Source organism: Engraulis encrasicolus, chromosome 11, assembly GCF_034702125.1.
Source record: "Engraulis encrasicolus isolate BLACKSEA-1 chromosome 11, IST_EnEncr_1.0, whole genome shotgun sequence".
NCBI classification, from domain to species: domain Eukaryota; kingdom Metazoa; phylum Chordata; class Actinopteri; order Clupeiformes; family Engraulidae; genus Engraulis; species Engraulis encrasicolus.
In genome coordinates this window covers 47,017,070-47,030,761 of record NC_085867.1, presented here as the reverse complement: position 1 = coordinate 47,030,761, position 13,692 = coordinate 47,017,070, and the positions used below count along the sequence as shown (strand labels likewise).

The 13,692-nt window shown below is 41.7% G+C and overlaps 1 protein-coding gene across 1 annotated transcript in view; it reads left to right on the top strand.

The window, feature by feature from the left end:
• Positions 1–13,692, top strand: part of aak1b (AP2 associated kinase 1b) — a 130,601-nt gene that overhangs the window by 25,395 nt on the left and 91,514 nt on the right. The window contains exons 5-8 of the mRNA XM_063210784.1: positions 2,144–2,265; positions 6,087–6,168; positions 8,262–8,394; positions 11,645–11,748. Coding sequence (XP_063066854.1) covers positions 2,144–2,265; positions 6,087–6,168; positions 8,262–8,394; positions 11,645–11,748 — 441 coding nt within the window. The remainder of the gene's footprint in view (positions 1–2,143; positions 2,266–6,086; positions 6,169–8,261; positions 8,395–11,644; positions 11,749–13,692) is intronic.

Here is a 13,692-nt window from a genome sequence, read left to right as displayed (position 1 = left end):
TAACACCATGTACCAATTTTGTACTTACATCATGTATTTGTGTGTAAGTGGTATTACATGGTATTGCATATTGTTACACTGGTATTACACTAGTATTACATGGTATTAAATATTGTTACACTGGTTATTACATTATACCTAATGTGGTAGATCCTCTGAAATGGTGAACCATTAAAATAAGGTGTTGCCAGGCAAATTTTTCATTTATCCTTTATTTAGCCAGGATTGTCCCATTGAGACTACAGTCTCTTCTGCCAGGGAGTCCTGGTCAAAATGGCAGCAAACATATAGTTACAGACACAGACAAACACAAAGACAAAAAGGAAAATAAATGTACAAAAAAACACATTAAAAAGAATAAGTTTACATAAAACGTATTTTGAGATTAAAAGTAGCCTATGTGCTGCATAGTCAGAAACAATGACACTCCTCTATGTATACTGTATTAATTTTCCTCTTAAAAGTCTCTAATGAGGGCAGAGAGTCCATACATAGTATCTTCTGCAACTCATTCCATAGATATGGGGCATAAAAAGAAAAGCCTGTTTTCCCTAATTCAGTGCGAGGAGTACAAGACTGTAGTAGTAACTTGTGTGAAGAGCGTGTGCCATAAGATAAAGTACAAAAAGTCAATAAATTACAGATATAATAGGGAAGTTTGCCCAACAGTGCCCAAATCAATCAACCCAGAACAATGCTCTCACATGGTTTTGGAATGATCTGGCAATGTAGACTACAACAAAAATGTATGTTTTATTGTGAGAAGTCAGACGTTCAGTAGCCCTACAGCAGCAGTGTTTGGTTTTCTATTTTAGATCTCTACAACCGCTGCATCTGTTTCTGCAGTTTCTCTCATGAACAGCAGAGGGCACACTTCCGAAAATGCAAATGTAAATGGCGCTTTTGACTATGAATGGTCTGCTACATTTTAATGGTTCTCGCGTCAAATGCGCCAAATAACGCACGTTAAGTATGCGGAGCCCTTAACGTGGCGGCGGAGGCGGAGACGGCGGCGGTGGCGGCACACGGAAAACCATTACATCCCTGACGTTCCGTGTTTCGGGGATATAATTACAGACTAATGTTTCAATCTAACAACTTCCTCACCTCCTGCTGACTGAGTGTACTCCAATTCTTCTTTTGTACAAACTTTGACTAATATTTCGGAAAGGATGGACTAAGTTGCATGATCTTTTTCCAGTTTCATTCAAGCACCTTTGCATTGCATTTTGCATTGCATTTAGCAATAGTTAATGAATAGTTTGCATCCACTTTCATATGTAATAATGATTGTCTTATAATTATTGATTCAGTTGTTTAATAAGCTCAATTCTCACTTTCAAATAATATTTTATTGGACGATGTCTCATTGCCCTCTGCAATTGCTTTTGATTGCATTCAATTATTAGGTGTAATTATTAACATTGGGTTCGCCTTGCACAGTGGCAGTGCACTGTACGTTGGCCTGAAAAACATTTCCGTGATTAATTATACTTTGGCGGTTGGTATACTTTCACGACATTCTATGGCAACTGTCATTTCCGTTAAGTGTAACAGACAGAGCGTGATTTGGAACGATACATTTTACTCCGATTTTGCCTACTCTGAGGATAGAAAGTGCACTCAACCTCAGTAAACAGTGCCCAGTTTGGAACATACCACTTGTGTCTCACATGCTCTCTTCTTTCTTCCTCTTTTCCACCCCTACACCAGGGGTGATGATATAATTTTTATGTTATGCAGTTTCAAAATATGTCATATTTTGTAAAGAAATCTTAGAAATTATATTTGCAAAAAGTTACGTTATGTTTTCAGGGGACCTAGTGAAGGTGGGGTCTGATGTAAAGGTGACTGCCTGCAATATAGGCCTTAAGTGCAGGGGAAAATCCTGGTTTGTGTTCATAGTATGACCCTTGGAGGACTTTATATAATTTGAAGTGGCCCCTCGAATGAAAACGGCTGTGTTCTTTGTGTCTATGAATATACATCGGGATGTCCTTGCCTCTCACATTCTCTCTCTGCCTCTGTGTGTGTGTGTGTGTGCTTGTGTTCCATTTGAGTGTGTGCATCTGTGTGTGCATCTGTGTGTGCTTCTCTTTGTGGGTCTGTTTGTTTGTTTGTGGGCGTCTGTCTGTGTTGACAGGTGGAGAACATCCTGCTGCATGACAAAGGCCACTACGTGCTGTGTGACTTCGGCAGCGCCACCAACAAGTTCCAGAATCCACAAGCTGAGGGGGTCACCGTGGTGGAAGACGAAATAAAAAAGTGGGCATTCTTTGTGGGCGTGCGTGCGTGTGTGTGTGCGTGCGTGTGTGTGAGTGAGTGTTTGTGCGCGCGCGTGTGAACGTGTGCTTGTGTGTGTGTGTGTGTGTGTGTGTGTGTGTGTGTGTGTGTGTGTGTGCGTGTGTGCGTGCGTGCGTGCGTGCGTGCGTGCGTGCGTGCGTGCGTGCGTGCGTGCGTGCGTGCGTGCCTCTGTTTGGTTGACATTAACACCGCAATATCTGCCAGAAAAATTGCAATTCACATATCTCACATTTTTTCTTAAAATCGTTCAGCCTTAGTGAGTAAGTAATGTCCTGTTGTGCCTGGTCTGTCTGCCTTTAGTAAACAAATTGATATTTCTGACAATGGGCTGCATCTCTTCAATACTCTGTTTGGCCTCGTCTGTTCTGCTGAAGCGGGCCAAGAGAGGTTTCAATAGTCTCGACAAGTTCCTGCTGTCTGGTCACTTGTCTGGCTGAGTTTTGCATCATCCCCATGCCATTACACGCTGAGGAAGGGCGCTGCCCAAAACGTTGGTAGGCGATTAAATGGAGAAAAGAGTGAAGAGTGCTGCTAGGCTACAACCTGTTGACCGTAGAGCTGTAGGAATGGAAAACTGAATTTCGGCTCTTTTCACTGAGCTCATTTTAGCTCCATATGTCCCTGACACAACAACATGTCTTTCCTTGTCCAAGAAACTTCAAAAGTTCTGGTCTGTTATGGCGTCAGACTGTGAGTTTTACCTCAAGAAATCAGAGTTTGATCAGGAATAGAGACCACGACAAAGGGTCATGTGTCAAGATTGAACCGGCCCTACCGTGGCTGATATGGTAGGGCACATGTTTACCACTCGGCCGACCCGGGTTCGATTCCCGGTCCGGGTCATTTGCTGGTCCTTCCCCATCTCTCTCTCCCAGCTCACTTTCTGTCTCTGCTCCACTATCCTGTCTCACAAAAAAACAATGAAGGCTGAAAGGCCCCAAACAAATACTTTAAAAAAAAAAAGATTGAACCTCTGTGAAAAATCTGGCAATTAAAATGTATTACTTCTTGCCCTAGTGAGTAAGTAATGTCCTGTTGTGCCTGTTCTGTCTGCCTTTAGTAAACAAATTGATATTTCTGACAATGGGCTGCATCTCTTCAATACTCTGTTTGGCCTCGTCTGTTCTGCTGAAGCAGGCCAAGTGAGGTTTCAATAGTCTCGACAAGTTCTTGCTGTCTGGTCACTTGTCTGGCTGAGTTTTTTGCATCATTGCCATTACATGCTGAGGAAGGGCTCTGCCCGACTTGAAAGCTTTAATGTCCTTAAAACAGCAGAATGACATAAAAACATATAGCCTACAATAAAACACGCATACAGTACAAACAAATAAACACAATAAATAGCTAGACATATAAGTTAATATGTAAATAAATACAGACCACTGGTCAAATGCATCCGTTAACACAAGGGGATCGCTAAAAAAGTAAATTTTGTATTAGAACAAATATGAATGTATCTCCCACATCTTGTTCAATTTGTTAATTGCCATGGGGATGAAGGAGTTCTTTGCTCTATTCGTTCTAATGTTAGGGGATCTGTACCTGCGCCCGGAAGGAAGTGTCTGGAACTTAACTGAGAGGGCGTGGGTAGTGTCAGTACAAACCCGAAACCTGAAACGTTTGCAGGCGATTAAACAGAGAAAGTAGGCGATAATGTGAACGCGTCTCCTCCACTTCATGAGTTTTGAAGTTGCCATTTTGGGCACAGTAGTCTATGTCTATATTTTAATAGGAGGGCATTGGCAGGCTTATGATGAGGTCAAGGGGGCATTGGTTGTCTTGTCTGTCTGAGTTTTGCAGTTGCCATTGGGGGACAGTAGTCTATTTCAATATTTTAATAGGTGGTCATTGGGAGGCTTATGATGAGGTCAAGGGGGCATTGGTTCAAAAAAGGTTGAGAGAAGCGCTAGTCTAAATAATTCAACTGCTAGACAATGTAATTATGCTATGACCTGTTGACCGTAGAGCTGTGGGAATGGAAAGCTGAATTTCGCCTCTCTTCACTTTGCTCGTTTTATCTCCATATGTCCTTGGGACAACAACCTGTCTTTCCTTGTCCAAGAAACTTCAAAAGTTCTGGGGCCTATACTTCAAAGCTGGTTGAGGATTAAACTAGGTTAAGTTAAGAGGTAAATCATCTAATAGGAGAGCCTGGAGTCTTAATAAAATGAGGACTCCAGGATCTTCTATTAGATGATTTACTTCTTAACTTAACCTGGTTTACTCCTAAACCAGCTTTGTAATATAGGCCACTGGTCTGTTATGGCGTTAGACTGTGAGTTCTACCTCAAGAAATCTGGCAATTGAAATGCATTACTTTTGCACAACTGCAACTGAAACTAGAAGCACTCAGAGAGCGCAGACCTCCGCCAAGGAAGCTGCTTGATAGAACATTTGACTATGTTACACCATAAGTCTTTCTGCCTTCTTTTTGTGGAGTCCCCGCAATTCAATTTCTGGTCACTAGGGGCGTCTAGATGTACACGCCAGCAATGGTGAAGAATCTTTTAAAAAGTCCTGGTTCCGGTTTGTTATCCGGATCACCACCGGTTTGTTATCCGGATCACTTGTTCCTTGTGTCATTATCAACAACTCAAGAAAGTTTGGAAGTCAGAGGTGTGCTCAGTCCCTTTAGAAAGATGAAAAAAGTATTCTTGTGGGTGCTCTTTGGAAGTTGCTTGAAAAGAGAGAACACTTTTCTTCACCATGGCACTCCAAAAAGTATAGTTAAAAATGTCTTTATTACATTATTACATGTCCATTAAGGACTTTAAAATTGCCCATGCGTAGCGGCAGTTGAGCCTTCTTCAGGGCATACTCAAGAAAGTTTTGTCCTAATCCGTTGATTAGTTTTTGAGTCATGCTCCTGACAGAATCTTTCAAAAAGTCCTAGTTCCGGTTCGTGATCCGGATCAACACCAGAAATTAATCACTTGTTCCTTTAAGTTATCATCAACAACTCCAGAAAGTTTCGTCCAAATCCGTTGATTAGTTTTTGAGTTATGCTGATGACTGACAGACGCGACCGAAAACAGGTTATAAATGAATCCGGCACAACACTGTCTAGACTTTCCATCTCCAAAACACGAGACACTGTAGCAATGCCCCCCCACTCTCTCTCTCTCTCTCTCTCTCTCTCTCTCTCTCTCTCTCTCTCTCTCTCTCTCTCTCTCCCCCCCCAACTGGTGAGTAATTGAAGAGACCAAGGGCAGATGGTCATCATCCTCTTCAATTATCAGTGCTTGCCTCCTAACTGTTTCATCAAATAACACCAAACTATAAAGCTATATAACATCGGATGTTAATATCAGTACAGTTTTTTAAGCATCAGACTGATGTCAATGTGTCAAAAAAACTCCACACATTGGCTGATACTGCCGATATATTGTATCATGATTCCTTAATTGAAGCCTCCTGCACAAGGCAAGTGTAAGAACTCTCAGTGATATGGCTTTTTAGGTGGTTTTGGTCCATGATGTCCTTTTTAGAGAAAGTGCGCTCAACTCCCAAATGTTTCTTAAGTCTTCGGGTGCGAGCAGACAGCAAAGTTCATGTTTAGTAAAAAAGCCACACTCCCGAATGAGTTTCTTGCAGTTTTAAAACTGGGTTAGCATGGCAGACAGACAGACGTTTTGGTCTAAGCCTTCTTCAGCGTCGAAACTCATCCGGGAGTGTGGCTTTTGGTCCATGATGCCCAGCTGTGCTGGCTGGCTGACTAATGGTATTCTGATGGCCTTTTCTTTGTGCTGATGTCTGATCCGCTGATCTGATTTTGTCTGAAGGTACACAACCCTCTCCTACCGCGCACCAGAGATGGTGAACCTGTACAATGGCAAGATTATCACCACCAAAGCTGATATCTGGGTAAGCCACTTGGTGTGCGTGTGTGTGCGTGCGTGCGTGCGTGCCTGCGTGCGTGCGTGCGTGTGTGCGTGTGCGTGTGCGTGTGCGTGTGTGTGTGTGTGTGTGTGTGTTGTATGTAAAGATATGGCGGAATTATCCATGAGTTCAACATTCTGTTCCATGGGTACATCTGGGCATTTTTAGGTGAAACTACCCTGGACAATTCAATTTCTTTTAGAAATTCGGCACATTACGGTTATCATATATTAAAGGGAACAGTCCACCATGTTTCAATAATAAAGTGTGTTGTTCTCTGACCTGTGATGAGTTCATCCCAACCTGTCTTCGGACGTGACCCAGTCAGCAAGGTGCGCGGCACCAACTCGTCAGCATTAGCTTAGCTTACCTCAGCTTTGCCTTGGGGAGCATTGGGTGCTTGGGTGACCAATTTCCATTCCCTACCATTCCCTGTTTAAACACCCTTGTATGACTAGTTAAGCGATCCAAAACTAGTTGCACCAAATGAAAAGTGGCGATTTTATATCTAGGTAACGAATTGTCACTGTAATAAAAGGCGTAGTAACACATGATGAGCACTTCGACTTTGACGCATTGATATCTTTGATATTGATTGATATTGCAGGTGTGCTGCATTCATAAATGTACTATTTATTACCTTTTCCTTGAAGAAGAAGCTTGCCTTGAAGATAAAAGCTTCAAACCATTGAATCTAAGATTTTCTAGACTTTGTAGGCCATTATGATTGCCCTGATATTCAAACCGTGACGTTCACCTGTTTTAAAATGCATCAATTGTTGATCAAAGAATTTGAAATGACCTGGCACAGACGAGCTAGCCACACCTTGTCAAGTAAATCAAGCTTACAATTAGCCTTCTTTTCTAACATTAAAAGACTCGCAATTAGCCTTCTTTTCAACCATTAAAAGACTCACAATCAGCCTTCTTTTCAACCGCTAAAAGACTCACAATCACTCGATGGCTGGAAATGAGACCTGACCCGTTATTGGATGACTTGTATTCAATTAAGATTGACTTGACTGGCTTGGTGTTGTTACTTGAAAATAGACAAGAAATAATCTTGATGAAACCTGTGCGACCATCAGTTGATTTCAGGTAGATAGACAGCTGACATCAATGTTATGTGGGAAAACTGCTAGAGTTTGATATTTTTAAGCACATAATTGTATGTGTTCATGCACAGTTTTGATCCCCGGTGCAAAAAATCTATACTGTACTGTAACTAGCCACGAAAATGAAGAGAAGGCATTAGGGATGCAAATGATTAACCGATTAATCGGCTTTAATTGATCAATGTGTTAATCGATTAAAAAACATAAATCGCAATTAATAGACAACTCAACTGTCAAGAGACCCAGGTGAAATGGGTATGTGAAGAGTGTGTGTGAATAGTGGGAATATTTAAATCACCTTTGGATTAAAGAATTGAAATAGAGTTGATTTAAATGTGGTATTTTATCTCAATATTTAATTAAAAAAAATTTTTTTTGAGAAACATTGAGATTTCGAGGGAAACGCCGCTTATCAATGAATTGTAAGTCGATCGATAAGGCTATCAACTAATTATTCATGAATTAATCGATAATTTGTATCCCTAGAAGGCATTGAATGAGAAGGGGTGTCCAAACGTCTGTATTGTTGGGACGTTTAACTAAACTCATGGATAGTCCATTGAGAGTCAAGCACGGCATGTAATGTCTTTTGGCTCAGGATGACGCATACAGTGAAGTACTACAAAGAAAGTGAAAGAGAGCCTTTTTGTGTGTGGACTATGTGTGTGCGGTGCACGTCTTTGTTACTTGTCCCCTTTGTTACTTGGCTATTACCTGTACTCTTCAAGTTGTGGTATACGTGGGTGTATGCCTATTGTCTCCCTAAGACCATGGGCTGTTTGCTGTATAACCAATGTGTGTGTGTGTGTGTGTGTGTGTGTGTGTGTGTGTGTGTGTGTGTGTCTGTCTGTCTGTCTGTCTTTGTGTATGTGTGTGTTGCGTGTGTGTGTCTGTCTGTGTCTGTGCCTGTGTATGTATGTGTGTGTGTGTTGCGCGTGTGTGTGTGCATATTGTCTCCCCAAGGCCATGGGCTGTTTGCTGTACAAGCTGTGCTTCTTCACCCTGCCCTTCGGCGAGAGCCAAGTGGCCATATGTGACGGCAGCTTCACCATCCCAGACAACTCGCGCTACTCTCAGCCCATGCACTGTCTCATCCGTGAGTAACACACAATACATAGATCTAGGGATGCACCGATACCACTTTTTTGAAAACCGATACAGGTACGAGTACATTAATTGTGTGTACTTGCCGATATCGAGTACCGATACCGATACCGATACCGATACCACCAAAATACAATGAAAATATATGCATAGCCTTGTTTTTTTCCACCTGTGATATTTTTATTGTCCATTTCCATGTAGATTTAAATGTTAGTAAATGTATGAGGTGGCACTTTTTTCCATGCTGCTGATTCAAGTCCACAGAACGTGACAAGATTTTGCATTGTTTTGTGTTATAGCAGTATCGTTCCTGGTATCAGCAAGTGCTTGACGAGTACGAGTACAATGAGCGGTATCGGGTGAAAATCTGTTTGTTTGACATGAATGAACACATTCTAATGAAAGATATAAATGTTGTGACTATCACGGATTGATGTGAAAATGCACCACGAACTTATGTAACACAAATAGGTTACCCCAAGCTAACTTAAGCATTTTACCAGAACCAGGCAGCCACAAGCTTATATTACACTACTTCTGTACTACTACATGTATAATGGTATAACGGGGGTTAAATGTTATCTAGGGCCAAAACACAATCGCATTTAAGCCATGTACACACTGTGTTGTGATATTGGGTGAGTAATGTGTGCAAACGACCGTTCGCCGTTTGCTATCTCGCTTGGTCTGCCCGCTGTCTGCCGCGAGACACAGGCCGGGCCGCGAGGGTCGAAAGGCGGGTGAGAAGCGTAGTTAGCCCCGGGGAGAATCTAATGGGAGTATCCGTGACCACACCCCCAGCGTGATATTCCGCGCCGCGGATTCCGCCTGGGCAGTTTCCCAGTGGGAACTAGGCGTTGGCACCCTTTTTTGCAGGTGCCTTAGGCATCAATGGGTTAACTCCCATCTATTCACTTTAAATCCCATCTAACCACCCTGCCGCTTTCCCTCAGCCCATACACACCCCCTTGTAAAGCAACCTTGGGTTCCATGAAAGGCGCTTTAAAACCTAGTTATTATTATTATTATTATTAATATTAGTATTATTATTATTAATGTATTGGGCATTTAAGCAATAAGCCACGAGAGGCCGTGGGTTATGCTCGATTGATAACGGGTGAGGGGAGTGGGGCACGATGCGAAGCGGAGTGCCGTAAACCTCCCCTCCCCGTTATCAATAGAGCATAACCCACGGACTCAAGTCTTTCAACAAGACGAAAATTCTTTAAAAACGCTTTAATAACAATTAATTTGATCCGCAACGTTCAGTTGACAATTTGAGATAGTGATTGTGGTTACCCCAGCAACGTTACTGGCGTGCGAGGGTTCGTCGCGCTGCCAGACACACACTTCGCTACAAAAACTCAGCAAGGGGCGATAAACACCGCAGGAATTAAATGTCTTTGCAATCGCACTGATACCCCAACCACAGACGGTGCAAAGATGTGCTCATCTTGCAGACTCCCTACCCCAACTGCAACATATTCTCATTACCGACGTAGATGTGCTGTGTCTAACTTAGACGTGCATTGAATTTTCAGGTGGAAGGTGTAGGACATTTACGCTCAATTGGACACGACTATCAGCCAATCAGAATCGAGAATCGGACCGCACAGAGTTAGATTTTAAATTAAAATTCCCACAGGTGCTTGAAATCCTTGAAAATGCTTACGCTTTAATGTTGTGTTTTCAAGCTGGAAAAGCATGCTTGGGTTTTTGATAAAGTGCTCATCTTGAAGGTCTTTGAAAAATGCTTAAATTTAGCCATGAAAAATGTGCAGACACCCTGCGTATCCAAATTATAACATGCCACTGCTGTCAACCCACGTGCTGCTTCCCAGAGAGTGTTGTACAATGTGCTTCACCCAAATAATGGCTGTCATGTTGAAGGGTGTAGGGATGCACCGATACCACTTTTTTGAAAACCGATACAAGTACGACTACATTAATGTGTGTACTTGCCGATACAGAGTACCGATACCGATACCTTTTACCACCAAAATACAATGAAAATAAATGCTTGGCCTTGTTTTCTTTCCACCTGTGATATTTTTATTGTCCATTTCCATTTAGTAAATGTATGAGGTGACACTTTTTTCCATGCTGATTTCAAGTCCACAGAACATGACAAGATTTTGCATTGTTTTGAGTAATAGTAGTACTCATAGCTGGTATCGGCAAGTGCTTGACGAGTAGGAGTACGAGTATAATGAGCAGTATCGGGAGCCGATACCGATACCAGCACCTGTATCGGTGCATCCCTAGAAGAGTGCCTTATTTAGTCCATCATGGAGCCACTTTAATAATAATAATAATAAAACACCCTGACACTCAATTTTTAGCTTTAGATTGCCTAGAGAAGGCCATGGCTATGGCTTAAACGGCTAACGCACCATAATGTTACACTGGGGACCCGGGTTCAATTTTAGCCAAGGTCCCAATCCTTCCCGCCTCTCTCTTCCATTATTCCGCGCCTCTCTCTGTCCCTGCCTTTTCTCAAACGGTCCTGCTCAGTAAAGGCAAGAAAAGCACAATAGTTATTTTAAAAAACAAAAACAAAGCAAAAAAAAAGATTTAACCATCGCTCTGCCACTTGCCTTGTTGCAGGGTATGACACTGAATAAATGTTTCATGCGATTTGGGAGAGAATAGATTTGGATCACTAATATGAACGTTTTTTTTTTCATTTTCAGAAGAAAGAGCTTCCTGTAATAGTTGTCTGCATTTACATTTGTTATGGTCTCAGTCTGTCTCTTCTGCAGTGCTTATATGCAGTTGTGAATGCATGCTTTCACAACCCTGATAGTGGCACACGAATGCTTAGACTAGTGAATTTCGGCATGTGAAGACTGTGGCGAGATCATGCGACAACATTCGTTGCTTGATATTACACGTCAAACTGGCTGAGGTCTTTTAAGCTTTTTTTTTTGTATTCGTAAGGGCTCTTAAGCCTTTACTTGACAGGACCAACAAGAGCAGAGAAGAAACGATTGGGAGAGAGAGATGGGATAGGGGAGGAAAATGATTCAGGCTGGATTTGAACATTGATCCCCTTTCATCTGATCATCCTGATCATCTTTTAACATACTGTACTGTGCGTGTGCGTGTGCGTGTGCGTGTGCGTGTCTGTCTGTGTCTGTGTCTGTGTCTGTGTCTGTGTCTGTGTCTGTGTGTGTGTGTGTGTGTGTGTGTGTGTGTGTGTGTGTGCCTGTGTATGCATGCACACTGTTTTTTTCTGCTAGGTTACATGCTGGAACCGGACCCTGAAAAGCGTCCGGACATCTATCAGGTGTCCTATTTTGCTTTCAAGATGGCCCGCCGTGACTGTCCTGTTCAGAACACCAAGGTCTGTGTTTGCATGCGTGCGTGACGGTGCACGCACATTGCTACGTGATACTGATGCGAACTGCTTGGTGATTAAACCATTGATGCCTGATGTTGCGCTGCGCAACATTGGCCCTGGCGCCTGGAGCTGCATTACGCAACATTCAGGCTCATGACATTTGAGACAACTTTATTAAAAGTTGTTGTTTGTTTGAGATGAATGAACACATTCTAATGAAAGTTGAGGGTCTTTGCGTTTAAATGCAACTGAGTGCATATTTTATTGGCTTTATAGAGATATTTAGGTTTTTATAGGCTGAGCTTTTCTTAAAAAGGGCTCATGCATTCAGGACCCTTTTTTGCAGGTGCCTTAGGCGTCAATGGGTTAATGGTTTGAGGAATGAAAAAGGCGCGGGATTTACCATAAAAAATAGTGGGATGAAGAAATCAGGATGCAGGAATGCCGTCTTACAGTCTGTTCATATCAGAAGCAATTCAAGCTGGATAATTACTGGATGCGAGCAGCAAAAGCTACAAAAGTGACACAGGACTTACCGTAACTCCTTGTAGATGTGAGGAGAGTTTAAAAAGATTTTAAAAAACAAACAAACAAAAAAATAGAAAAACTATATCTAAAGGTAGTGTAGTGTACTTTGGCTGTAGAACACTGGTAACCATTGAGAATACAGTAATGACTACATATCCTTTTACATTACATTGCATTTGGCAGACGCTTTATAACCAAAGCGACTTTCAAAAGAGGACATAATCATAGCCAACAACATCACCAGCAAATATCCTTGAAGTAGGATATTTGTAAGCGAAATCTAATGTTTTTTTTATCTAATTGACTGCACAGCTCTTATATATGACAGGCTTATATATATATATTAGTCACTAATGGTCTGAATGCAGCATTTGGCAGACGCTTTATAACCAAAGCGACTTTCAAAAGAGGACATAATCATAGTCAACAACATCACCAGCAAATATCCTTGAAGTAGGATATTTGTAAGCGAAATCTAATGTTTGTTTATCTAATTGACTGCACAGCTCTTACATATCAGTCGCTAAGGGTCTGAATGCATCATTATTCAATACCAGATCACGGTTAAGCAATAGATTGTACATATTATACAGTGAGTGTGAGAGTGGAGTAGACGGAGTGTGGGAGTGGAGACTGAAATTCTTTTCCATTCTTTCTGTTATCATTCTTAGTGTCATTGACATTTCGAGACTCGAGTCTCGAGACTCATTTCGAGTGCATGTTGACTCAGTATTAAAATAACCTTTCCATTTTAGAATTAGTGCTGCATCTAAAGGTTAGTTGTATCTGTAAATATTGTGCGTGTGGATCTGGTCTGCTCTATTTTAGCATGTAGGTAGGCAGCAGAGGTTTTTCATAGTCTTGGCTACGGGTGTAAATAATAATTGAGTTGTATCGATGCATTCATCTTACTGCCGGCCATTCAATTAATCGCTCGGTCCACAAGAGAATTCATTGCATCATTGCACTCGTTTTTTGAGGCATTTTATTTTGCTCTTGCCGTAATAATAATAATAATAAACTTTATTGCAGACACATGTCCATATCAATTATAAATAGTAAAAAAAGAAAAACAAGAACAAAAAAGAAAAGAGAAAAAAGAAGGACATATTTAAAAAATATACAGACTATTGCACCAATGCCTCCTTAGCCTAGAGGTAAATCTGTAGCTACTTTTGGTGGGATTGACTAGAGCCTGAATTATGCTATTCTCTGACCTATCCAGGCGATACATAAAACTGGACTCAGCTAGTCTTAAGTAGAGTGCCTCAAAGGTTGGCACTCTATTGGACACAAACAGCTGACTAGCACTGTGCCACCTAGGGACCCTAAGCAACAGCCTCATTGCATCATTGTATGCTACCTTGAGTCTATGCATACTTGTTTGCTTAAAGCAAGACCATAATTGAGCAGTGTATA